At 46.7% G+C, this 26,422-nt stretch overlaps 2 protein-coding genes across 7 annotated transcripts; one reads left to right on the plus strand and one right to left on the minus strand.

Annotated features, from left to right (window-relative positions):
- Positions 1-836: 836 nt before the first annotated feature.
- On the minus strand, positions 837-10,478 carry LOC108039426 (serine-enriched protein). 6 transcript variants are annotated; one of them, XM_017116483.2, is made up of 9 exons: positions 9,555-10,473; positions 8,058-8,237; positions 7,389-7,547; positions 7,032-7,070; positions 6,200-6,317; positions 5,810-6,141; positions 5,603-5,743; positions 5,346-5,396; positions 837-5,171 (listed from the first exon to the last, which is right to left on the minus strand). In XM_017116483.2, the coding sequence occupies exons 2-9, from the start codon at positions 8,226-8,228 to the stop codon at positions 2,250-2,252; spliced, it is 3,933 nt and encodes a 1,310-aa protein (XP_016971972.2). In that variant the 5' UTR covers positions 8,229-8,237; positions 9,555-10,473; the 3' UTR covers positions 837-2,249. The 6 variants fall into 6 exon arrangements, with proteins under 6 accessions (XP_016971972.2, XP_016971949.1, XP_016971934.1 ...); XM_017116460.2 differs by having other exon boundaries at positions 5,102-5,396; positions 9,555-9,694; positions 10,462-10,478; XM_017116445.2 differs by having other exon boundaries at positions 5,102-5,396; positions 9,555-9,694; positions 10,072-10,473.
- Positions 10,479-12,205: 1,727 nt separating this feature from the next.
- On the plus strand, positions 12,206-24,861 carry LOC108039376 (ALK tyrosine kinase receptor). Its single transcript, XM_017116377.2, is given in 11 exon segments — positions 12,206-12,355; positions 17,576-18,403; positions 18,406-18,623; positions 18,943-19,636; positions 19,705-20,197; positions 20,256-20,443; positions 20,510-20,687; positions 20,757-21,790; positions 22,063-22,270; positions 22,338-23,506; positions 23,509-24,861. Coding segments are annotated over 10 exon segments (5,127 nt in total). The 5' UTR covers positions 12,206-12,355; positions 17,576-17,814; the 3' UTR covers positions 23,865-24,861.
- The last annotated feature ends 1,561 nt before the right edge of the window (positions 24,862-26,422 follow it).

Here is a 26,422-nt window from a genome sequence, read left to right on the forward strand (position 1 = left end):
AAAGTAGGACATTTAACGAGATTCGATTCGAACTGGAACTGGAACTGGACTTAGTCTAACAAATGCCACGACCACGACATCCTCTGAATAAAAACCCGGACAAAGGGAATACCTAATAACGTGTGGGTTGGGGAACTTGGGCTAAATCCACATCCGATCCAGCTGGCACACTGTAAACACGCTCTGCAAATAGAAGAAGTTGGCATTGTGAAATTGTAGTTGGGTGCTCTGGCCGGGATTCGAGTCGCTACATCTCCATTGGCGACCACCTCCCACAAGCATTCGGAGGGGCAATGGAGAACCGATCGGAAATACGTAACTGGCAAAGCGATTTGGTCAGCGACTGTTGGTTAGTTTCAAAACAAGCAACTACAAATCAAAATAGCAACGTTTCTACTGGCATTCCGATTAGTTACGAGTGTAGTCCTGGATCGACGGGTCTCCAGATCCGAGATGTCGGCTGGTGGCAATCAATGTGTGGTTATCGTTACGATTAGTTACCATTTACTTGGAATTAAATGCTCATGATGCGTATTTACCTGTAAACTGCTGATATCTTTCTTCTTACGAGTAAGTTGCTAAAAAGCCAACGGTTCTTACTCCCTGGGGAGTATTACATACAATGTGTATACCTTGTAAATTATGATTTGTTAGACACTCCGCTTAATTTTAGGATTCTCATAAAGGGGTTCCTTTTAACTAACAAACACAGAGTCCAAAAATGTTGCTCAAAGTTTAACACTAAATATTAATTTGATAATATTAATTTTCTCCACATTTCATCTCTTTTGCGGCACAAAAGTTAATGCTCTCTTTTGCGGCACAAAAGTTAATGCTCTCTTACATTGTTAAGATTTAAGTACGGCCCCAAATCCAGCTTTAATATACAAACATGCGCACACACATATGCGCATAATTTTACTCTGATCTTAGTCTTAGGAGTTATCTAGAAAAACGTTTCTGACTTTTTGCAATAGCAGCGCAGTTCGGTTACATTTAGAATTTAATATTTCTTAGGTTCCTTAGATTCATATAATGTATATCGATTATATTATGCCATCAAAAATTTGTAATACTTGCGCTTGATTGCGCATATATCTATAGCTATATAACAGGAACCACGTAAAAATGCACAAATACTTAGAATATTCTCTCTTTCTGATTTCGGTTTCCACATTAATTACAACATCGAAGTGTGAACTCTTATGCACATGTATACATATAAACTTTTGATCTATTGTTGTTTAAATAGTAGTCAGGTAAATCGTGGGAGGAATTATTGTTGCGCATAAGTTTGTTAATTATTTAGAATATATATTTAATATCTGCCACAGCAATCGATCAGTGTGTAACCGAGGATCTAACGAGGGTTGCTTGACAAGTCAGCAGAGATCATAAGTCATAAGCCAGACCCCCGATAAGGCGGGGTGGATCGACTGACTTCAGTCGGCCGAAGTTCGCGCTTTTGGTAGAGCTTTTGAAACGGCCTAAAAACCAGAACCATTTTATAAAGTTTGATTACCAAACGCCAGTAGTTCGGTGTTATTCTTAACCCTAAAGAGATTCGATTGTGAGAGGTTCTTCATAGATGCAACACTGAGATTGTCAAAAATATATGCGTATCGTGGAGATATTGAGAGATTGCCGCGAGGTTCTTTTCGTTTGCTACCAGTGATGGGAATTACATATTTGGGTTATTTTGGGTACCTAGCTACATCAAACATTAATTTTATTACTCCGCAAGTACTGTCTACAATATGGCAAAATTGCATTGGAATTTCAAGTTTACGGATTTCTTAATCAGCGTTCTATTACACAAAAATGATGTGGTTACAGGTACTTAGATTCATTCGCAAACATGTATGAATTTAATTATTTCTTATGCAATACATTAAACATCAAAATGTTTTGTAATAAGTGTAGTTGTCTTCCCTAGCAATAAGCTGTTATATTTACGAGTTTTCAAAATATTTGCAGGACAATTCGGTTCTTATTTTACAGATTTTGATTCGCTTCGACGTTTATTCTTTATGGTATGAGTATTTCAAATATTTTTCAAAAGAGTATTGTTATACCTCTGCAAGTATGTAAAAGGCAGTTGTTGTTAAATTTAAAGGTATTTGAGTGTGATAAAGGTATTTTGTTTGATTAACTCACCGAATATTCTGATATTCTGACTCTATGGTTGGATGCCTATCTAAGTACTTTCCCCATCACTGGTTGCCACTAGTTGCATGCCCCACTGCCCCCTAGAAGCTCTTTCCTGCATCGTGGATGCGCTTGCGGCGACTGTCGCGCCTCCTGTACCGATCGATAATCCGCGAGCGGTGCCTCTCCGGGCACAGGGCCTCCGGCGAGCTGTCCACCTTCTTCATCACGATGCGGAATGTGAAGGTGTGCTTGGGCGAGGCGCTGGCCGCTCGTCGCGGGGACGGCGGCTCGAACTCGCTGCCGCTGGAGAAGCCGCAGGACGAGAGCGGTCCGGGGTGGGGCAGCGGCACGGGTCCGACCGCCGCGCCCGGCACCCTGGGCGTCCCGTTCGTGTAGCCCGACGGGGTGGACATGGAGCCGGTGGACAGCTGCTGGGTGAGCACGGAGCTGGGCCGGGGCTCGAAGATCGAGGCGCATCTCTGGTCCGTGCAGAGGAAGGTGCGCACCTCGCGCTCCTCCTCGCCCCTCTGGCGCACCGTCAGCGGGAAGTGCTTGCGACTGGGGTCCCCGTAGGGACTCTTCTGCGGCTCCGGGGGATAGCCGTAGCCGTGGGGGTAGGAGCCGCTCGAGTCGTAGCTGTCCCGGGAGCTGTAGTTCGAGGAGGTCTGCTGGGACAGCGGACTGCGTGCCCGGGAGAAGGCACTGAACTGGGAGACGTGCAGCTGGCGGAAGTTCTCCGTGCGCTGCTTCTTGCTCATCGCCGGAAAGGGGAGGCTGGGCGAGCGGCCACCGGCCTCGGTGGGCGTGTAGTCAAAGTGGGTCTCCAGCGAGGACTTGCGGCCGCCGCAGGAGGAGCCCGATCTTTGGAAGGTCTCCGCATCGACCAGCTCGATGGAGCTCTTGCGCAAGTCCACGGCCCGCCTGCCCTGGGCCTTTTCATCGGTGTCCACGATCTCAAAGCTGGAGGTCTGATCCTCGTAACTAGTGGACTGGTACCGCGAAATGGACACGTCGAAGCTGGTGTCCCTGGAGGAGTAGGGACAATCGAAACTGGACTCCCCGCGACTGGACTTGCTCCACTTGCTCTCGACCAGCTCGAAGCTGTCGCCCCCGGAGTCCAGGCGCTGCAGGTTGATCAGGTCGGTTTCCGTGTCCACCCCGGGACTGCGCAGCTGCTCGAGAAAGGGGGACCGCGGGGGGTCGAAGGAGGAGCGGCGCGACGGCGGCTCAAACTCGATGGTAGGACACTGCAGCGGCTTCTTGGCCGGCTCGGCCGCCGCCAAGACTGCGGCCTCAGCCTGGGCGACGGCCAGATCCGCGTCCTCGGTCTCCCGCCGCAGTGCCTGCAGATTCACATAAACTGGTTCTGGCGCGTACGCCTTCAAGATCTCTACCAACTCGGCGCGCATGTCATCGGGTATCATCAGGTCGTTGGAGTCCGACTCCCGCTCCTCGCTGATGCGCGGCTCGATGGGCTCGCGGCTCTCGGAGCGACGGGTGAAGTGGTGCACGGCGGCCGCTCCGCCCTCGCCGTTCAGGGCCACCACCTTCAGCGAGTTGGTGACCTCCTCCACGAACTGCGCCATGGCTGCATCGGCTTGCTCCACCTCCGCTTCCGCGTCCGCGTCCGTCCTCGGCTCCGCCTCCTTGTCGATCTCCTCATCCCGTTCGGCCTCTGGTTCTTGCAACTCGCGGAGCCTCTCATGCTTGATATAGGACTCACCTACCTTCTCGAAGTGCACGTTGGCCAGCTCGAAGGGCAGCTCGTCCGATCCACCTACCTGTTGCTCCGCGTGGGCCTGGCTCAGGTCCGCACTGGGTCTCTTCGAGCCCGAGGCCGAGCTCTGCTTCTGCTTCTCCCTCTCCTTTTCCTCCTCGTCGCGCTTCGTCGATCTGCGCAGCCTCAGGGACATCTTAGCGTAGTGGGTGAACTTCTGGGATATCTTCGGCTCGAAGCCCACCTCGGACATTTGCTTTTGGACAGCACTCTTGGCCGCCGTCGAGGAGGCGGCTGGACTGGCGGAGAAGGTGCTCTGCCGGATCAGCGGACCACCGGACGAACCCGATTCGGCTCGGGTGAAAGCGTTTGCAAAGCGGTTGGTTCGGCTGCTAAGATGCTTCGATGGCTTCCTCACAAAGGCCAGGATCTCGCGCATCACGCTCTTCTTCTCCTGCGGCTGGGCCTCCTTTTCCTTCTCCTTCTCCCGCTCCTTCTCCTTTTCCCGGGCAGCCGCCTCCGCCGCCTCCCGCTCCCGTTCTGCGCTCTTGTAAGTCTCTGCGGGATTGGAGACGGTTATCGGGGGAATCGGGCCCATAGGCGAGCGCTTCTCGCTGGCGAAGTAGATGGGTGTGAAGAGGCTTATCGATGGTCGCTTTAGGCCCACGAATCCCGCCTCGTCCGCCTCCGTGGCCATGTCCTGGACGTGGACCGTGGATGTGGGGCTCCTCCGGGTGCCCGGCAGCCCAAATTGGCAGCCAAAGTCCGTGGGAGCCACTGCGCCCAGCGGCGAACGACGTTCCTGAGTGTGCACGCTGAAAGTGGGACTGCTTCGCCGGGGCTCCCCGGTGGGACTTCTGACCGTGGGACTGGTCATCGGGTCGTTCGGTGACCTCAGTCCACTGCTCGGGAAGAGCGGACTGCGACGGCCTTGGGGACTGCGATCGTTGAGACCCACCGGACTTCGCCTGCCCTGCGTGCCCAGGGAAATGGAGAGCTGTCCGCTGTTCTTCCTCCGGTTCGAGGCCCGCAGAGTGCCTTGCCGCGAGAGCGAGGTGGGCGTCTTCTGGGAGCTGCTGCCCGGACTCTTCGACTCCGGCACCGGCATCACCGGACTCTTCGGGGTCAGCGGGCTGCGCTTCTTCTCGCCATTGCCGGAGGCCAGGCTGGTGTTCAGCGTGAGGTTCGGGGCATTGTTGGGACTTCTCCGCTCCGAGGGACTGCGCCGCGTCCGGAAGGACTGCGACTTGGCCTTGCGGATCTTCGGCAGCGACTGGTGGTGGTGGCGGTGGCGGTGGTGCTGCTGCTGGGAGGACGAGGAGGAGGAGGGGCCGTTCAACTTATGTTAGTTGCTGTGGTGCGGCCCACTCGTGGGGTCGCTGCTGCCGCTGGAGCTGAGGGTGGTGTTCGATCCGTAGGGGTCCAGTGAGCTCTGGACCGACATCGAGCGCCCTTGGTTCTGGCGGGCCCGCCTCACTCGGCTAGAGTTGGGAGACAGCTTTCCGGGGTCGATGCTTTCTGGGTCTGCCTGCAAAGTGTAGAATCAGACATAAAGGGGACAACAGGATGGATGGACGGAATGGAGCGCATGGGTGGCGGCGGCGGCGGGGTGGATGGTTCGATGGACGGATAGAGAGACAGGCGGACAGATAGATGGACAGATGAAGGCGTGAGTGACTGAGTTAAACACCAAGGAAGCAACGCAAATCAATCGAGAAGCACAGTGCAACCCACCTGATAGGCCAGCGCGTTCATGATGATGGCGTAGGGGACGAGGTTCAGCGGATGGATCTCCCGCATCAGCACGTTGGCGGGGATCTTGTGGAACTGGATGTACTCGCAGAAGGTGCCCAGGATCTCCTTAATGTCGATGTTCTGTGGGGTATGAGCTCGGATTAAAGAAGTGGGTTTAATGGGGCAGTGTATCTTATGAACTCTTACCGGATTGTTGTCATAGTACTTCTTGCTCCACATCAGTGCCGCCTGGAACTTGGTGAATTCGTCGGCGCGCAGCTCCTCCCTGGCCAAGATCAGGCGGACCACGTGCTGCGGCAGCAGGGTGAAGCTGCCCAGGTTCAGCACCTCGGTCCCGTGCTCATCCACGAACTCCAGCACCTTCTGGACCAAGGTCTTCGTGCACTTGTACTGGATATATCGCTCGGCAGAGGCCAACAAGGCGCACACAGTATCCACGTTGATGCAGCACTGTACAAATCCTGCACAGGCGCGACGCAGTTCCTCAAGGCCATAATAGTCCGCGGCATTCATGACACCTGCAAGCAGATAGCTTTATCGGTCTATATTATATTTCTTAAATTAGTCTGAATTTACCTAGGAGAGTACGAGGTTGCAGGGTCACACAGCCCGTGTGGATATACTCAATCAGCTGGCGAAAGACATCCGGTTCGAATTCCTCAATGATCAGAGTCTGATGCTGCTGACCTGAAGGCTACATCAATACAAGTCAGCATTTGAAACCAATACTATAATGTTAAGTCTAACGAAACATTAGCAACTAAACTTGCAGAGACAAGTGCAGAGGGTATCATGTTCATAGGCATTCCAATAGTGAGGTTCAGGCTCAATTGAAAGTGAAATCTTAACACAGATCAAATTTTTTTAGGGAGCGTACTCCCCAATTAAAGTTCAAGATTAAAAGTATGTTCAGGAGCATTAATTCCCAGTTCAGGTTAGATACGAATATCAGAGTAGATAAATCATACAAGAACAAAGTATAGTAACTGGGGAAGTAACAGAGATTCTGATAGATAAATTAGTATTTAATCCACGCAAACCATTCTAACCAACTTATCTCTACTTGAAACGTAAAACATTACGGTGCACACTCAGCCTAAACATATACATTTAGCCAATTACAATAAGAATATTTTTAGTTTTTAACAAGTAATTAGGATTAGCTTCGAAAGTCCGAAGTTCTTAATGTCCTTGCAGGTGTAAAAATTACGTGTAAAAGATAAATTTGAGATCAAAAAATGAACCAATTCTTAACAGTACAAGTATAAATAATAAATGTTTCTTTTATTTGAACCTCATGGCCTGCAAGGACATCAAAAGACTTCCAATAATTACAACACCCACACAGTTACAGCGACAGCTACAGTTACACATACACGCACAGAGGCATTATTTGATGCTTGGTTACCTCGGGTATCGGAGCTAATTGTTGGGTGAAACCGGTTCTCTATGATTACGGATATGGGTTGCGGGATAACGAGTACGAGTACGAGTACGAGTACGATGAGGAATGGTGGTTGTCACAACAGAAAAGGCACAAGAACATTGATATCAGTTAAATGGAATTCACTGGCACACGACGTATTTACACACAAAGGAAGGAAAAGGTAGGAAACTGAAAAGGTGGATACGAAAATAGTCCCATTGATGCAGACCCACACGGCAAAATGCAAAATCACACCGGCACTCACACACACCACATACGTAATCCCCCCGCTGGGTAATCGATTATGGATGAATATAGAACACATATGCGAATACGAACCTGTTGTGCGGCATTCTGCAGGTTGAGCAGGGGCTCCGAGGAGCGTTTCAGGAAGAGGCGCAGCTTGTTCTCCTTGGTGGAGGTTTCCCTTTTCCGCTGGGGCGAGGGGGCAGCATAGAGCATCTTTGCAAATACCCGGGAGCGGGATGCCAGCACAGCCTATATGAGAGGGTAAACCATTATAATACTATTTAATGCCTAATGGATTGGTACATTGCCATTAATTAATAGAATAAATCCTTTAAAAATGAGGACCAGAAATTTTATTTTAAGTTACTGATGATTTTCATAAGTTAAAACTAATTTAATAGGTTTTCAGTTTCGGTAATATTAAATTTGTATAAACTTCTAAACATGTCAAATTCACAGGTTCATAGAAATTTAATTTCTGACACTACAAAAAGGGATATTAAGTAATTCAAGACTTTTCTGTGAGTTTTATATGCTAAGTGCATAAATGATGACGCCCTTATGCCTTATTTTATTTCCAGTGTAAGGGCCAAAGTGTGAATTATTCAACGGGAGACGCATCCCACATTGAAGTTATGCAAGGGGTGTCAATTATTTAGAGGACCAGAGTGGCGATTACGCAGTGACCTGATTTCAGAGTCCGGCACAGGGAGCAGTCCGGGGAGTACGCGATGGAAATACAGAGTACAAAGCACAAACCTTGACGGCGCAGACGGGTTCGCGGGTGTCGCCCACCAGGAAGGTTACGTCACACAGCTCGGGCATGGAGGCCAGGAACTTCATGTCCTCCGCCAGGCCCGTCTTGTTCTCGAACGTCGAGAGGTCCGGCTCTGCGTCAGCCATGCCGGGTAGAATCAAAGCTTCGGGCATCTGGGTTTACTGCAATCGGGGAACTTAATTAATAACCATAATCTGGCAGGCACTGCTATCTCAATGCTATTTAAGGAACTGTGAACTACAGCGTTCTGCAACTCCAAATATTTCAAAACTACAAAGACTTGACTTCATGCACTTATCTGTCGTAAACCTAACATTCTCCCTATTGCTAGATTTGGCTTTAATCATTTTTCTGTACTGCATTGCACCTCGAAGAGACTCTGAAGGGAATTTTAACTGATTTACACAGCCTTTGAACTCGGATCTGATTTGTTTTTATAACAAAACTTTCTTTAAGTAATAATCGCTGCTGATAAGATCGAACGAGACAAAAACAAAACAAACACAATGTCCATGTGGTTAAACATTTTGTATTTGTTTTGCACTGCCATAATGTTATTTGCTTTGGTGTTTACTCTGCCATAAAATAGATTTGAGACCCATGACTTAAAGTTTAAGCCAAGTCTGGTAAAAGTCTTTATCTTGTAGTTATCTCTAAGGAGTATTTTGGGAGTATTTATGTATTTTATTATATCTTGATATTAAGTGTCCAATTTTTACAAAAATTATCATTGTCCCACCTTGTACCTAAAATCCTTGAAACAAAATAATATTCTGAAACAAAAACTCCATCCATCGCTATTCGAGCGTAATTGAAATTTCTATAAATAATTTCGTTAGTATCCAAGGTTCTATCACAAAGCCCGGCATTAAGCTGTTGAGACCTGCTGGTAATTAAATTGTAATTCACTTCAACTTCTAGCCCCACCCAACTGCCAGTCCCCAGGGCACGCGTCTGCGCCTGCTCTTCCCCAGCTCCAAGCCAATACCTTCCACCCCCACCACCTTACCCCCTTACCCCTCTGAAAACCAAACCGAACCCAACCACTAAGAGCCCCTCGAAAGCCTCACAGCCTCCGCGCCTGTCCTTGAACACGGCTAAATGAGAACTAAATTACAATTACCATAAAGGCGGGCAAAAGGCAAAAGGTAAAAAGGCAACCTCAAATGGCAGCAGACAAGGTCCTGTCACAATCAGCTACGCACAAAACAACAACAAAGATCAGGGTGGGCGTGGCTGCAGCCTTGCCACGGGGCGGTGGGTGGCTAGGTGGTTGGGTGCTTCTCTAGACAATGCAGAAAATTGCTGCACACTTTGGGAGAAGTTGGCTCTGCACTGTGGGGAACATGCTTTGGAAATTGGAAAAGTTTACCCGGGGAAAAGTTTAATTTACCTGTGTGCTCTCACTATCAAATATCGATCAAACAAAAGTAGCTGGGAAAGTTTCTACTCGTATAACTCACCCACTTGACACTTACCTGTTGCAGTGCGAATTCGGTTTCTGGTCCCTCTCCCTCAGATATTTATTTCATATATTTTTTATTTTACACATACAGTTTTTGTTTTTGCAACGGATTGGTAAAAATCCGTTTGCTAGCTTAATATTAAATCATTTCGACTGCAATTCCAAAAGTGAGCAAAGTAAGAAAAATGGTATACAAAAATTCGCTTGCCAAGACAATCCAAAAAGTATTTACAAAAGAGTATGGAAAAAATTGAAGAAAAATGCTCGTGTCTTTAGTACAATTTACAGCATGCCACAAATTGAAGGTTAAAAGAGGGGTTGGGCTGGGGGTGTTGGATACCAAAATTGTGCTGTGTATAAGTGTTTGCCAAAAAAGAAAAAACGGAATGCGAAAATGTTGTATGTGCCACGCATAAATCAGAGAGAGAAAAAGAGAAAGTCGAGGGGGGGGATCGGGTAAAATTTGATTAGATTTCGGTTAACGTGTGGAAAATTATTGAAACTTTCGCAGCTGGGGGTTTTCCACTAACTTTTTTCCAGCCAAGATGTGCGCCGAATGCGAAAAGTAGCGAGCTGTCCGATTTCCGGGTCGCTGGGGCGTCTCACTTTCACTTTTCTCCAAGGGTGACGGTGTGTGTGCGTGTGCGGTGTGTGCCTGTGTGTGCGTGTGTGTTGGTGAGGCAACCAAGGCAACAGAAGCGACACTGAACACAATCACTCGTCCTTCCACTCACACAAACGCGCGAAAAAAGCGGAAAAGGGTTCGCTGCAAATTCATAAAACTTCTACTCGCAAAAATCAAAGAGCTGTGCTGAAAGCTAATGGCCGATAATCTTATTTTTCTCTACTCAGGCATTTGGCCAACACGCACACTCACATCCACACAGAAAGCAGAAGCGTTAGCTGGACGAGAAATGAACCGTTTTGCACGAGGCACAGGAGCGTTCTGGCCGAATTATTGGTGTCTACCTCTGAGGAGGAGTCCTCGACCACTTCGCAGCTCCTGCGCATGTCCCTCGCCCATCGATCCGCTGCGAAGATGTCCCCAGTCCTCCCAGTCCCCCCAATCCTGGCCAGCACAACGTGGCCCACGGCCACTTGTTTGCATCATCTCGTGTTTATCTCGCGGATGCGCAGGCGCCGGCAAACATAAACAAAGCCCAAGCCCAAGCCCAGTATCTGACAGATTGCGACCGACAGTTGACAGCAGGACAATCGGCCCACTTGACATGCGCTCCGCAGGCGCCTTTCTCCAGTCTCCATTCGCCCTTCGCCACCAGACCGCCGACCAGGGTTTCGGTTTTCGCCTGCGGTGGCAACTCCCGAGGCACTCGAAAAAAACCACCGACCACACAGACCGATACCTGAAAAGCAAACTAATACCCTATGTTTTTGATACAACGTTCGACAACATGAAAATCGTCAAAATACCAAATTGTTTTGACGCAATTAGGGATAACATGTAAAACATATTTTAAATAATAAGGTTTCATACAATGTTTAAATTGTTTATTAAAATGTATTTATAGTAAAGTCCCACAACCAAATGTTAATATAAAGTAAAGTATGTACTTTAATACACTTGCAGACTTTTGTTTTAATTTCAAATTCATTGTTCCCTATAAAAGTAAATGTTTGCTCCGAATTTTTTTTATAGATTTTAGAACACGCCACACAAGGAAAATTTTAGTGATAATCTGACCAAAGCGATTGTACACTTTTTGAGTATTTGAGTTTCCATCGAAGCTAATCTCTATTTGGATTCCCACAAGAATTTCAGTACAGCTCTACAGCTGCAACAACTATATATATATTTTATGTATTTATAAAAATTAGTGAGCTTGAGACTTCTAAGCAGCAGCTTCAAATACGAATAAGATTTCTTGGTGGATTTACTATATGCAAGAAATTATTTACAATTATTTTATAAATTATATTCCCACTGATATGAATTCAAGTTCCACTCTGGGTATATTAATCAATAAAAATCCCATGGTTCGTTCTTTTTTGCTCTAAAGAGGCCAAATACCAGGCCTTTGCTGTGATTTGTGGCCCACTCTTCCTGATGGCCCCACTGTGATCCGCAGAGTTCGCCAATTTCCGCTCCGCTTCAGCGAAGGCTGCTTCAGCCGCAGAATCATTAATTACTTTCGCAGCCACAGGCACCCCAAGTGAAAGAGCTGTCGCAACGGTGGCTAAAAATATCTCCCCTTGCGATGCAGCGGACGCACACATAAATCTGCCGCCTGATCGGTCTGCCCAACTCGAACGGCGGCAGGTAGGCCAGCCTGAGGTCAGGGGTCAGGGGTCAGGACGGACAAGGACTGGACGAGGTCCTGGTCCTGACGCCACCTCCCCGCGGCGACTGGTGAAACGCACAAGTCAATTTCAATTGCATTACCACTTGACGCGTCGCGACGAAAACAAATAAACAAACACGCACCCAAGGATACCGCAGCCGTGGGAAAAGCGAACGGAACGGAACGGAACGACCCGGCGGATTTGAGTTCTGTGCAAGATGCCAAGTGCCAAGATGCCAAATGCCAGATGAGATGGCCTGAGTTCGGGCGTCTTCTTCGGACGACGCCTCCGCATCGCTCTTCAGCTTCTGGCCGATCTCAGCTGCCTGCCGGCCCAATCTCTTGTCAGTCGTCGTCGAGCAGTCGTACCGCTCAGTCGTCCAGCGGATGTCGCACCAGATAGCAGAGAAAATCCCCAAGATACTTATTCGTAAAAGAGACCGAGTGATATAAATAGTGCGTTTAACTCCTTCTTCAACCGCGACACGTGCCGGGCACACTTCCCCCGAACTGCGTGAGTGCTCCCCTATATAATCCGACATCTATTTTTAAATGTATACTTCTGGCAAAGTGCATCTGCTAGACGCGAACTGCTTATACTGAATATTTTATGTCCCATTTTGGGAGCACTTCGCGCAATTTGCGCATCTCTAAACATTTTATGGCCCGTTTGCTGATGCAAAATAGAACAAAATATCGAAAGATGAGACAACATTTTTATAAATCTGACAAAAATATCCAGTCAACTGCTGCGATCTTTAAAATATTTTATATACCGTTTGGAAGCGAAAACCTAAATTACTAATAGATTTGAGTTAATTGACAGATATTTAAGGGTATTTTTCGAAGGTGTTGTGGTGTATCAAAACCCTCAAGTGAGCTAAAAATCTTTGTAAACTCTTTGTCACACAGTCTGTCACCAATTATGAGGTTTTCTTGTGATCATTGCAGTCTTTTTCTCTTTTCGCTGCTGTCGGCGATCCTTCAGCTGCCGCCGACACTTATAAATATGTTTGCTTATATTGGCGTGTTCAACGTATATATTATCGTACGTACATATATCCGCACATGTACTTTCATCTTCGTGATTCTATATTAATTTTCGCTTCGTCTGTGTCGCCCATTTCCGTTTGTTGTCGTCATTAGTTGATGTTGTTTGTGCCAATTTTTAGTAATAATATTATTTTGCTTATAGAAAATATGGCAATGTAATTGTTTCAACTGCTCTTTTGCACAGATATACTTTGCGAGATTCATGTGAAAATGGATAATAAGCCAATTATTGTTTTGGATTGTGACATACCTCTTAAGACTTGTGTTTTAACCTTGATCAATTTTCATGATATATTTCTAAAGACTAGAGGTTGGATTTGCTAATTAGAATTGGGGTTTTACATTTATATAAATGGCATTGCCTGAGAAAATGACTCATTACGTTCCAGTTCTTAATAAATGTACACCTAAGCATTGGGTTTAATTAATTTTTCCCTTAGTATATATATTAACTATTATAAAACACTAAGGACAAATCAGCGGTGCAATTGCATGCATGTGTTTTTCCGCACAGATGAAGCCCGAGCTGGTTTCTATATTTGGCATATAGCCGTTTGCCCTTTTATCATGAGTAAATGGACAGATTACCATTTCAAAGCTGAAAGGAAATGCAGTCATTTTGCATTATTTCCTGTGGATTTAAATGAATTTAAAACAGAGACCGGAAGATGTGCAAATATGGGCAGAACCAACAGGTGTTGGTGTAGAGTCAATTGCTATGAGCAGGCTATCTTGAATTTCGACTGCAGGTGTCCAGCTTAAAAGCTGGCACGTCAGACTCTTCGGGCGAGCGAAAAGACCTAGATAAATGCATTTGTTTCGCATCCGTGGCGCTGATTAGGTGATATTACATCGCAGGACGAAGGATGGCAGGATGGGGCCTAATGCACTACAAATTGAAAGAGGAAACGCAGCTCCGACTGAAACTGACGCACAAGCAAGCCCATCGGCCCCCTCGAAAACCCCCGGAAAAGCGGGTTTCGCCACTGCAGCGGCTGATGTAGCTAAATTCAATTTCCAGCAGTTTGCATTAATTTCCCGGCTTATGCCGACCGCCAGAGTGCGCCACTGTCACCGACAACCCCTCCCTCCCACCACCACTTTCACATTCAATCAAAAACAGCAACAGCTTTCGCCGCCTGAGAAAACGAGTGGATGCCGTGGAAATCCAGCGAGTCGGCGGGAAATTTCCTCGACTCAATCGCATCTGTAACTGCGAGCTCGGGTATCCTGCGGCTCGGTTTCAGCGCAGGATATTCGTTTAGCCGCCGACGCGAGATACCGATGCCAAGGATGCTGGCCGGGCACTGTCGAATTTCCCCTTTCACATTTCAGTCTTCGTTTGCCGAGCGTCGTGCGCGCAAGTATCCCACAGATACGCGGATAGACGGCCTCCAAGAAAAAACAACAAGAAAAACCAACAAGAAAATCCCTGAAGAAAAAACAATACAGTGCTATTAAAACAGTGCTTAGGAAAACGTTACAACTATATCAGCGGAAAAATAATACCGAATGCAAATGAAAAAGAAGAGGAAACGTGAAATGTGTAACTAAAAACTTGGTCATTTTCTTCTGAAACAAGCATTTTTCCTAGGCACTATACATAATTCACAGGCAGCAGCAGCTTTTCCATGTCTCAAGACCCCATAAAATGAGTGCGTTTTGCTAAAAGCAGTTACATATTCGAGCATATAACGAAAAAAAGTTGTTAAAAAGGCCCCATAATGGTGTGAAAAATAGTGCCAAATCTAATGAAAAATTTGTTGAGCTGTAGAAAAAATTTCGTTACTTCTAAGCCTGTTCGTGTGTGTGTGGTGTGTTTTTTGTGTAGTATCTTTTGTGCGCCTCGGCTTCTCTGTATCTGTGAGATACGCAAAACAATTTGTCTGCGCCATTAGTAGCGAAGAATATCCTATGTGTGTGTGTATCCTGCGCAGTCAACGAAACCGAAGCTGCGTCTCGCATCCTGGCAAATCCTGCCACCATCCAACTGCCAGGAGTCGGGGGCAGAGGGCAGCGCAATATTTGCGACGTTGACGCAGCCTCCACTCGCTCCTCCTAATGTTGTTGTTCTTCCTGTGTGTGTATCTGCAAAATACAGACCAAGGATACTGTCCATGTGCTGGTGCTCCTGGGTTGCTTCCTTTCGGGATTTACAAAATATTATTGTCGTTTCTTTTGATTAACCGTATTGGATAGTTCATTAATTACTGAAAAAACTTACACTTATTGATATACTGGAATCAGATAGGTGTTATATGTTTAATTTTAAAAAGTTTACTTCAAATAATTACTTTTAATGGCGTTTTTTGTAATTTCCCGACAGAAGTATATATTTTTCTAATTTAACATTGACTCCATTTAATAAAATAAGTAATTTTATATTCCTCTCCGGTTACTGGAATCAAATAAATAATTTATGTATTATTTAGTATTGGCTAAAGATATCTTAATGATTTTTTTCAAAATGTCGCTTTAGGAATACTATAACTAAATAAGTATCAGAAAATAAGGAGTCAATTGGTTTTAAATAAGTGGATCAATACCAAATATAAAGTTATTAACAATATTTAACTCGTATATTAAAAAAGAACAAACAGTTTTCAAAATAAACTTATTTTTATCATTTCCCATAAAACAAAATAAATTTTAAGTGCTTTTATTTTATACATTCAAATTGAAAACTTAAGCATACAATATCTACATTTCACAAGTTTTGTGCACTTTAATTTTTTGTAATTGTATAAATAGGACGTAAACGGATGTTTTATATAGGATGATATGTAAAATTCACTACGCTTTCATAAATCAAGCTTACCTATCTTCAACTTAAAGCAATTAAAGAGTCATTTTCATAAATTCGGAATTGATTGTCTTTCCAATCACGGTCCAAATATAAAATGCCCACAAAATAAAGTTTTTTGGTGGGACCCGCTGCTCATCGTAACCCTCGTAACTTCTGGCACTTGTCCGAGTCTTGAACTTTTGCCTCATCTCGAGTTCGCTTCCTGCTCCTCGATTTCAGTTCAAATGGGGGAGAGGGCATTTTGCATGCATGTGTAGTTTCAGCTAGTTGGCTTACCGCTTTCCCAGCTCGGCGCTTTTCCCGCTTCACCGTTACTCGCAGGACTTTCAGCTTCAGTTGCGTTTCCGTTTTCTGCACTCGCTGCAATTTTCCAGCAAGACAGGGGTGTGGAGTGGAAACTCTCTCGTTCTCGCTGCTTTTCCCAATTTCGCTTTTCTTTTCCTTTTTTACGAGGCGTGTTTTGGCACTCTTTGTGTGTGTGAGTATTTACAATTCCGCTTTGTTGTTGTTTTCGCCATTTTGTATAGCATACTTTGCGTACTATGAAGTTACACACACACATACTTAGGAACTTTCTTTTTTTTTCTGGAAAATTTCCCGACTTTTTCGCTATCCCAACATGGAATATATTTTTTTTTGTTGGGGTCCTCGCTTGGCCAAAATAATAGAAAATGTGAAAAAGCGAAATGCGAGCAGCAAAAATAACATAATTTTCTGACCCCACTCTATCACTCTTTCTTTCACTATTGCTCTCTCTCTCTCTCTCTCTTTCACTTGTCTATTTGTAAGTCTAGTATCCACAAAAAAAGATAGGACAAATGTTAGCTGCAAAATCAAATAAAATATATACGAGCGAAACAAATCAAGAAAAGAACATGCGAGGAAAATACCAGTATCTTGTTGAGTGTGTTTGTGTGTGGTAAAGCCAAAGCCAAATGCTAAAAGTGAAATTGTACGACGCCCCTTTGGCAGAGGAAAATGCCTGTGTCTACACATACAATTGATTCGCTCAAAAAGCCAAATAATTATAAAGAAATCCATTTGGACATGTGAAATACGAAATCAGGCCACTGGCAAGTTTTTCAAATCACAGAATCTAAATTATAATTTCTAATTGGAATATATGTATGTTTTATGGAAATTACTTGGCATTCAATAACGAAAAGCACAAACATATATTAGAATTGCAAATATTATTGAAAACATGATTTGTTTGAAATTTTCTTAGAATTTGGTCAAGTAACCATGTTTCTTCTATCTTCAAAAATAGTCTTAGATAATTAAGAAAAGCGGTGAAAAAACTGAAACAACATGATAATATTGTCAATATTATTCAAAAGTTAAAATAACCCTTGCATGGTTAAATATTTTTGCTGTCTGTCTGCAAAAATTTAAAATTGTAAGGAATGGCAGCAAAATTTAACCGAATTAAGCAACGTAAGTCAAGAAGCGCAATCAATACTTGCATCTTCAGCAACGGCATGCATCTTCATGCGATTTCGCAAGGTAATCGGAAGGTCTGCCATCGATTGGTTTTTTAACCAGGAGGAAAACTCGTATTACCCCGAAAACACGTTCTCTAATAAAGGCTGCCTTATTGCAATTTCGAACCTTGGGCTTCACTATGTCAATTGTTCGCCTGTGCGCCGGCAGCACTTTTATTGGTTTGGTGGCAGGACGAGGGGAGCGGTTTTTAGTCCTTTGAAACAGGACGCATGTGGCTGTGTGGGCTGGCCAAATCCTAAATCTCTGCATTATGAAATGTCATTACGTGGGCCGTATTATCTCTTTTCAAAAGTCAAACGTCAAAAGTGAATGGCGCTGATTAACTATTACTTTTCGGTTAACTAATTTTCCTAATTATTTTCTTAACAGAATCAAACGGAGGTGCCCCATAATTAGGTAAAAGAGCACACTCACCTCTGGGTGAAAGCTATAGCAATGAGCTGTCTGCACTTGAAGAACTTTAAACGGGCCAAGTGGTCGCAACCTTTGCCAAAGAGTTAAGCATCTAACTATCATACCATAACTACAAGCACTTTTCGGAGCCCTTCCAAGGCAGAACTCTGCAAGTGAAATCTATTGAGAGCTGGTCTAAAACAGGAGCCCCAAGAATGCCACCGCTCAGGCAGGCGGTAGTGGTGCTGTCGGTGGTGCTGGCCCTGGCCCTCCTGCTGGTGGATCCCTCGCTCGCCCAGCGACCTTTGATCATGAACCACACCTTCAGCTCGCTGCCGATGTCCCAGCACCCCAGCTTCAACAGTTGGCCAGGAGCGACCGGGGGCAAGCAGTTGCGCAACGGCAGGCTGCACGAGCAGCCGCTGCCACTGCCGCAACCCACTTTGCCGGTGGCCACTCAGTACGAGGACTACGAGGGGGCCAACCCCGGATTACGAAGAGACAACAAGCGGCGCCTGGCTCAGATGGCCCAGATGGCTCAACGACCAGGGAGCGGGAATGCCGGACGACGCGGCATTGAATCCCTGCGCAAGGAGCTAATGAATCCCTCGGTGGGCGGCCCCGGCGGAGGAATCTCCGGCGGCAGTGCCGGGTATCCTTCGTACTCCGGCACCTCCTCCATCGGACGCATCGACGGACTGGGCCAGGGCATGGGATCCGCGGATCGTTATGGCGAACAGCTGCGGCAGCCCAGCGGAATGGCCGCCATGACAGCTGGTCCTCTGGGAGGACCCTACTCCACGAGGTTCCCCCTCTGTATGCCGGCGTGGATGAGCAGCCCAAGCGCTCCAATCAGCGCAAGAGCCCCATTAGCGAGCTGTACAAACTGAAGAAGGCCCTGAATCAAGCCGATGAGCCCGCCGGCGGAGTGACTCACGGCAACTTTGAGGGCGATCCACAGCCCTCCTCGGCGGATCCGCTGCAGGAGATCAAGGACCGCATCCGAGATACATCCCCAAATGCGGTGAGTACATTTTACACAGAAAAGATACAAGTTTGCTTTAGACTTATTTGAATTATTTGAAACTGGGATTCAAATTATCTCAAAACATAAATATTTGATAGACCCTTAATAATATCAGTATTGTTTAAATCATAAATATTTGTGATCTTTAAAGAATATTGCAATACACATTTAATAGTCACTAATTTAAACACAAGCATAAACTAAGAAGGAAAAAGCGTCTTCATATCTTTTGACAAAAGTCTGAAAATGCAAATATTAGCTATGGTTTATATTTTGTTATTATTAATTAAAAAATTCCACCTCTTCACACCCATAGAACACATATGCCCCGCACACGGACGCCACGCCCTCGTCGGAATACGAGTATGAGCTGGGCGTGAAGTGCAACTTCGAGACCCCTTGCAGCTGGACTTGGGTGAACTACACGGACGGCTTCCAGGTGATCAGTGGCACGGAGCTGGCCAAGTGGAACCTCACTGGACTGCTGCCAGGACCGGCGGCGGATAGTATCGACGACGCCAACGGACACTTCCTGTACGCCCGCGTGCACCCAAACTCGCGGCCCCTGAACCTCACCTCGCCGGAGTTCAGCACCACGATGGAGAAGTGCTTCCTGGAGGTGTACATGCACCAGAGCGACATGAGCCACGGACTGTCGCGGGTGGTGGTGGAGCCCCTTCACACGGCGGAGAGCAGCTGGGTGCCCGCTGAGATCCTGGGCGACAATGTGCGCCAGTGGACCAGGAAGGTGTACCGCCTGGGACGCGTCTCCCGCGACTTCCGCATCGTCTTCGAGGTGGTTCCCGATCTGCGAGTGGGCCAGAAGGGTCACGTGGCGCTGGACAACCTGCGGATGGTGAACTGCTTCCCCGAGGGCACGAAGTCGGAGAAGTGCAGCACCTCGCAGGTCAAGTGCACCGCCAACAGGGTGCCGGTGTGCATCCACCTGCCGCGGATCTGCGACATCACCAGGGACTGCGACGAGGCGGAGGACGAGCAGCAGTCGTGTGGTGAGTAGAAGCAATCCGAATCGTCAGTGCCAAGATGGGTCCCTAATTTAAACCTCCTCCCCTCTTAGATAAAATTCCTTACGGCGGACGCTGCGACTTCGAGGAGGACTGGTGTGGTTGGCGCGACTCCGGGAAGACCACGCTCACCTGGTCGCGCCACACGGGCTCCTCGCCCACCCACGACACCGGCCCGGATGGCGACCACACCATGCAGCACCTGCAGAACAACACCAGCGGGTACTACATGCTGGTCAACATGAACCAGCACATGAACAACACGGAGAAGAACTCGATCATCGGATTCGCCAGCAATGCGATCATGGTCAGCAAGACCTTCAATCCGCCGCCGTCGGTCCATGGAAATCCGGACTCTGCCTATCGCAACTCCTGCGTGGTGAGGTTCTTCATCCACCAGTTCGGCAAGAACCCGGGCAGCATCAATCTGTCCGTGGTGGAGATGAAGGAGAAGGAGAACATCACCACCACGCTGTGGTGGAGCACCAAGAACCAGGGCAGCGATTGGCTGAGGGCGGAATATGTACTGCCCAACATAACGTCCAAGTGGGTTTTCTAGTTGAGATCGGTGTCAAGAGAGGTACTAACTTTGCAACTCCCCCAGATACTATCTGCAATTCGAGGCTCGCATGGGCATGAGAATCTACTCGGATGTGGCCGTGGATGACTTCTCACTAAGTCCAGAGTGCTTTGGCCTCAATATACCGGAGGATCACCTGGGTGGCTACAACTACTGGGATGTCCGACAGAACCTGAAGAGTCCTACCTACAAGGACTTTGAATATACCAACTGTAAGTGAGGACTTTCTAAATTATCATACCCCATATTAACCCACTATGTTGCACCATTCTCTCCAGATCTTGAGCTTACCAGCTGCGACACCCGTGGCATGATAGGACCCTCGCAGTCGCAATGTGAAGCTTCCTACAGGGAGCAGAATAAGTCGCATGTGCTTCGGGAAGTCCATGTGGTGGAGGACCAGAGCAGCTACAAGGGCATGCAGAAGTGGAAGGTTCCCCACGAGGGTCACTACACGTGAGTTCTGAATGATCCTCCCAATTGGGGTATTTTCATACTAACGTATTGACTCCTAATCCACACCAGAATCATTGCGAAGGGCGCCAGTGGAGGATTGGGATCGGGCGGAGTGGGCAGCTCTCGGGGATCGGTGGCGGTGGCCGTGCTGGAGCTCCACAAGCACGAGGAACTGTACTTCCTGGTGGGTCAGCAGGGCGAGAATGCCTGCATCAAGTCCATGGGAGTGCTCAAAGAAGCCGGCTGCGGCACGGATCACGACCTGGATCTGGCTCAGTATAGCTTCCGTTCCAAGCAGGATATGGTGAAGAATATCTACATTGAAAATGGCGCCGGCGGCGGAGGCGGTGGCTCCTACGTGTTCCTCCTTAACCAGGCCAAAAACGAGGCAGTGCCTCTGTTAGTGGCTGGCGGCGGAGGCGGTCTGGGAATAGGCCAGTACATAGACGAGGACTTCCAGCACGGCCAGAAGTGGAAGCCCCTGCTGGCGCCAGAGAGTGGCCAGATCAACGGGGAGCCCCTGAACAAGAAGACCGCTGGACCAGGAGGCGGCTGGCGGGCCAAGGAGGACCAGGCCCTGAGTCCCACCAACGGAGCTGCGCTGCTCCAGGGCGGCCGCGGTGGTCACTCCTGCTACGTGGAGCTGGCAGACAACGGCACCTCCGTGCACAGACATGGCCAGGGTGGATTTGGCGGCGGAGGCGGGGGCTGCAACACCGGAGGAGGAGGCGGTGGCTACGCCGGCGGGGATGTCTACCTAACCGAGTCCAATGGCGAGGGAGGCAGCTCGTACATCAGCATGAGCCGCAGCCTCCGGGAAACAATCGACGTGCACGCGGGTGCCAGCAGTGGACCAGGCGCCATCATCATCATCCCGGCGATTGAGGGCTGCGGCTGCGACTACAGGTGCGTCGCCCTGGACGAGTTTCGGTCCAAGGTGCGGTGCATCTGCCCCGATGGCTGGAGTCTCAAGAGGGACAACCACACCGCCTGCGAGATTCGCGAGGAGGCGGGCCAGTCGTCCTTCCAGTACCTCGTCTCCATCCTGATGATCTCGCTGGCCGTGCTCTTCATCTGCATTGCAGCACTCATCTTTATGCTCTGTAAGTAGACTGGAAGTTCCTTTTATATGAAATGGATCCTTATAAAACATTATAAAAATACAGGAAAATACAAATTACACAGTTTTGAAAGGCTTACAAATGATATTTACCAAAGCTCATCCTATTTAGAATTGTGGGGCTACTTAATATTTTAAAGGGATTTTAGTTATACACACTATAGGTTTATTTAAATCTTGAAAAGTAGCTTAACATTTAATATATAATTTGTGTTTATGCTCATTGCTGATTTGATTTATTTATTTCTGCCGCAGACAATCGCTATCAACGTAAGAAGCAGTCGAAAAAGCGCCACAAGATGCTCGTGGAGCAGGATCTCCAACTCACACGGTTGCGCAACAACATCGACGACTCCAACCTGAACAACTTCAATCCCAACTACGGATGCGATGGCATCCTCAATGGCCACATCGACGTCAACAGCTTGCCCCAAGTGGCTCGCGATAGCCTCCAGTTGGTTAAGTGAGTCACTGAGTCCAGTTACCTACCCAAATGTTGCAACTAACATTTTAATTGTTCACATTTTCAGTGCCCTGGGCAAAGGTGCTTTTGGTGAGGTCTACATGGCACTTTATCGCCACCGAGACGGGGATGCCGTGGAGATGGGCGTGGCAGTGAAAACCCTGCGCGAAGATCCCAAGCGGGAAAAGGAGGAGGATTTCCTGAAGGAGGCTGCCATAATGGCCAAGTTCAATCACCCGAACATGGTGCACTTAATAGGCGTCTGCTTCGATCGCCAGCCGTATTACATAGTCCTGGAACTGCTCGCCGGCGGGGATCTGCAGAAGTTCCTGAGGGAGAACAGGAACACCCCGGAACGTCCCTCCCTGTTGACCATGAAGGATCTGCTCTTCTGCGCCCTGGACGTGGCCAAGGGGTGTCGCTACATGGAGAGCAAGCGGTTCATCCATCGGGACATCGCCGCCAGGAACTGTCTGCTGAGCAGCAAGGGTCCCGGTCGAGTGGTGAAGATCGCCGACTTCGGCATGTCCCGGGACATCTATAGATCGGACTACTACCGAAAGGGAGGCAAGGCCATGTTGCCCATCAAATGGATGCCGCCGGAGGCCTTCCTCGACGGCATATTTACCTCCAAGACGGACGTGTGGTCCTTCGGCATCCTCCTGTGGGAGGTCTTCAGTCTGGGCCGCTCACCATATCCCGGTCAGCACAACACCCAGGTGATGGAGCTGGTGGTGCGCGGCGGTCGCCTGGGCTCGCCCACCGAGTGCCCCGTCTCCATATACAAGGTGATGGCCGACTGCTGGAACCCCACGCCCGAGGATCGGCCCACCTTCATCAGTTTGCTGGAGCACCTGACCGCCTGCACACAGGACGCGAGCATAATGAATGCCCCGCTGCCCAATATCCTGGGACCCACGGCCTCCGAGCGGGACGACACCGTCATCCGGCCGCCCAACGGCGAGGAGTTCTGTCTGGCAGTGCCGGACTACCTGGTGCCGCTGCCCCCCGGTGGCAGTGGTAATCCCTCGCTGGCCAGCAGCTCGGGCTACCTTCCGGAGTCGCAGCGCCAGCAGATGAGCTCCTGCACCCCGCCGGCGGTGACCTCCCCCGCCGCTCCACATCCGCGGCCGGTGGAGAGTGTCGCCCCCGCCAACGGAGATTGCTGGGAGACGTCCTTCATTCTACCGAAGGCCAAGGCCAAGGCGGAACCGCCAGTGGCCGGCAGCATCCACGAGGGCCTCCGGCCGTCGGGGAGGAGGCCAAGCTGATCAGCCTGGACACCCCGCAGCCCACGCCGACCACCATCCAGCCGCCGCTGTCCTTCGCCTCCCAGCTGGACGGGATCACGCTGGATCCATCGGCGCTGACCAAGGGCTTGCCCAACGGCAGTGCCAAGCAGTCGTACGCCAACGTGCAGGTGAAGAACGAGGCGGAGGGCAAGGTCGTCAACGGGGTGGTGGCCAACGGGGCGGCAGTGATGAACGGGGACGTCTCGACGGGATCATCAGGTGGTGCCGATTCACCGTTCACCATTCAGGGATATGCGGAGCGGTACAAGGACAACAACAATCATTCCGAAATCAGTTGTTAAGAAAAACATCGTATGCTCCAGTCAGGACTACACTTTCAAAAGCAAGAATTCGGGTATCCACGTTCATTGGATCATTTTAAATCAAGCGGGAAGCGTGAACATTTTCGGCAGCTTTGTGGAGATTTATAAAATCTTTAAGCGAATAGGATTGGTCGAGGATCTGCTAATGAACGGTCAATATCTCTGGACCTTTGAATTATACCCCTGAATTTAGGCAGCATCTCCCACGCTCACTGTGAACTCTGAATCGCCCATGAGTTCTCCTTGTTTTGGGGCAATCACAATTTGCTTGCGCCTCACCAGCGCATTAAATATATTTATTCTCGATCTATAATGAGAAAAAAAACCAAAAATTGGGATAGCAAAAACCGAGTGAGAACTTCACAAAAACATTTTATTGTAATCTTAAATTTGTATTGCGTAAAAACAAAAAACCAAAGTCGGATAACAAAAAAATGAAAGTAACACATAAATTTAGTTGAAACAAATAGTTTAGTTTTTTACCAGATATTAGTTTTGCGAAAAAAAAGCAGAGTAAAAACTAAAACCAAATTGTGCGAGAGGTTGTATATATTAATTGTATCTAAGTTTTACAATTGCCCTTAATTTAATTTTACTATTTTGTTTATCTCTTTAGTTTCATAAGCTGATGACTGAAATGCCAAACAATATTCCTAAAGTAAAAAAAGAAAAGAGAAAATCGTTAGCTTATTTTTAATAGCAGTCCAGAACCGGGAACCAAGATGTCAACTCAAAGTAGTTCAAAGTCTCAACACAGCTCTTTAAAGTTCGCAATAATACCACAAATGTAGTCAGACAGATATGCCACATATGTTTTAAAATAGGATATATTTTACTTTAGGATTCTCAATTCTTGTATGGTTTACTCCGAGAAAAATAAAATAGAGTGTAAATAACAAGCTTCCGTCGTAGCGAATTACGTATATTATATGTATTTGAGTAGTCTTAAGGAAATAAAAAAACAGTAGCATGTAAAGCGATAGAAGAAAAACTACAATTTACAGGGTGATTTTTATGAAAATTCAGTTGTATGTTTGAAAAACAAAAATTAGCATTAACGAAACCAAGATGACGCAACGACTTTCAGCTCGATTTGAGTTGCTAAAAATGTTGTAAAATATTCTTTCAGCACAGCCCTGTATTTGTTCATAATCATTAATGCTCTTTTTTTAGGTGTTGATTGGAATTCGAAATTTTGTACATTTAGTTGGAACGTAACAAACAAGCTTTAAATTATATAATTTTTATAAAGATATATTAACGATATACAAGTGAGGCGAGAACATAATATTTAACCAAGCAGAAAAAAAAAAAATTATACAAGAACGGGGCTCCCGAGAGCCAAATTTGATTTACTATATATTGAGGTATAATTAGACCTAAGAAAATTGAGTGTGTGTTTAAAACAACAAATCGAATTAACAAAATATATGCGTACTTAGATAATGATACCGAAACATACATATATAGGAAGGATAATGTTATGTCTGTTTTGCTTTATGTACAAGTCTACGGTTATATGCGCATACATCTATATACACGCAAACATATTATCGTATATAAACATATGTATAATCAACCTATATATCCAATATGTATGTCCGACTAAGCGAACCGTAAATTAAAATGCTGAATACGCGGAAACCAAAAATCAAGTAAATTACATTATTAATTAATATAGTTCTTACCCGCATATTCAGTCGAGCTCTCGTTTTTCCTTTTCAAGTCTCACCCATGATTTGTATTTGAAAACGTATTTTTTAAATTTTTTTGTTCCACTATAAAGGCAATTTAAATACATCCGCAGTATGGTTTCGCTGAACTCAGTAATCGATTGTAAAGATAAATTTAGTTTTGAAATATGATTGATACCCGGGATTGTTGTCATAAAATTAAATTATACAGTATCTTTAACAACCAAAATAATCACAAAAAGTAAGAAACGAGAGAACGGCTGACAATACGCCATACATCATATTTTTCATCCGACTTGTCACTCAAAATACCGGAACCCAAACACAAAATGTACAAAATAAAATTGAGAGAAAATAGAAATAGATAAAAATCTAACAACGTATGCTCTAAACCGAATGCTCAATAAGTATAAATCTCCGCATCCACGGCTTACACTTAGTCTTAACACTTAATCGAGTCAACTTGAGTTAACTTGACAGTATTTTTTTTGTTGTAAGTGTATCTATAATGGTTGTGCCGAGGCATCTTCAGTAAGCGAAATATACTTACTCAAATGCATTACACACATCTCCAGGAGATCCTTTCCGAATACATGCATATGTATAAAAACACAGACACCTGCGAACAGGATTCCCACACATTTTTGTACCCTGATGACATTACCTTGTGTACCTAAAGCCCACAACCTGAAGAGAAGAGTTAAAGATGCATATATCCGCAAATCGTTGTTGATTAATTGTTGGCACTGGTTCAGTTCGAGATTTTGGGGCAGATCGCTTCGTGGTTGCTGTTTTACGGTTCCGTAGTTCAACAACAGTTCAAGATGTTTTAATTAAATTCAT

Source organism: Drosophila rhopaloa, unplaced genomic scaffold (assembly GCF_018152115.1).
Source record: "Drosophila rhopaloa isolate 14029-0021.01 unplaced genomic scaffold, ASM1815211v1 contig_115, whole genome shotgun sequence".
Lineage (NCBI taxonomy): Eukaryota > Metazoa > Arthropoda > Insecta > Diptera > Drosophilidae > Drosophila > Drosophila rhopaloa.

Excerpts from the sequence above, each read along its gene's own strand:
- LOC108039426 (XM_017116483.2), bottom strand. The coding sequence starts at position 8,228 with ATGCCCGAAGCTTTGATTCTACCCGGCATGGCTGACGCAGAGCCGGAC. Across the intron at positions 7,071-7,388 it reads TGCAGAATGCCGCACAACAG|AGAACCGGTTTCACCCAACA; the intron begins GTTCGTATTCGC and ends CCGTAATCATAG. Across the intron at positions 6,142-6,199 it reads GCAACCTCGTACTCTCCTAG|GTGTCATGAATGCCGCGGAC; the intron begins GTAAATTCAGAC and ends ATCTGCTTGCAG.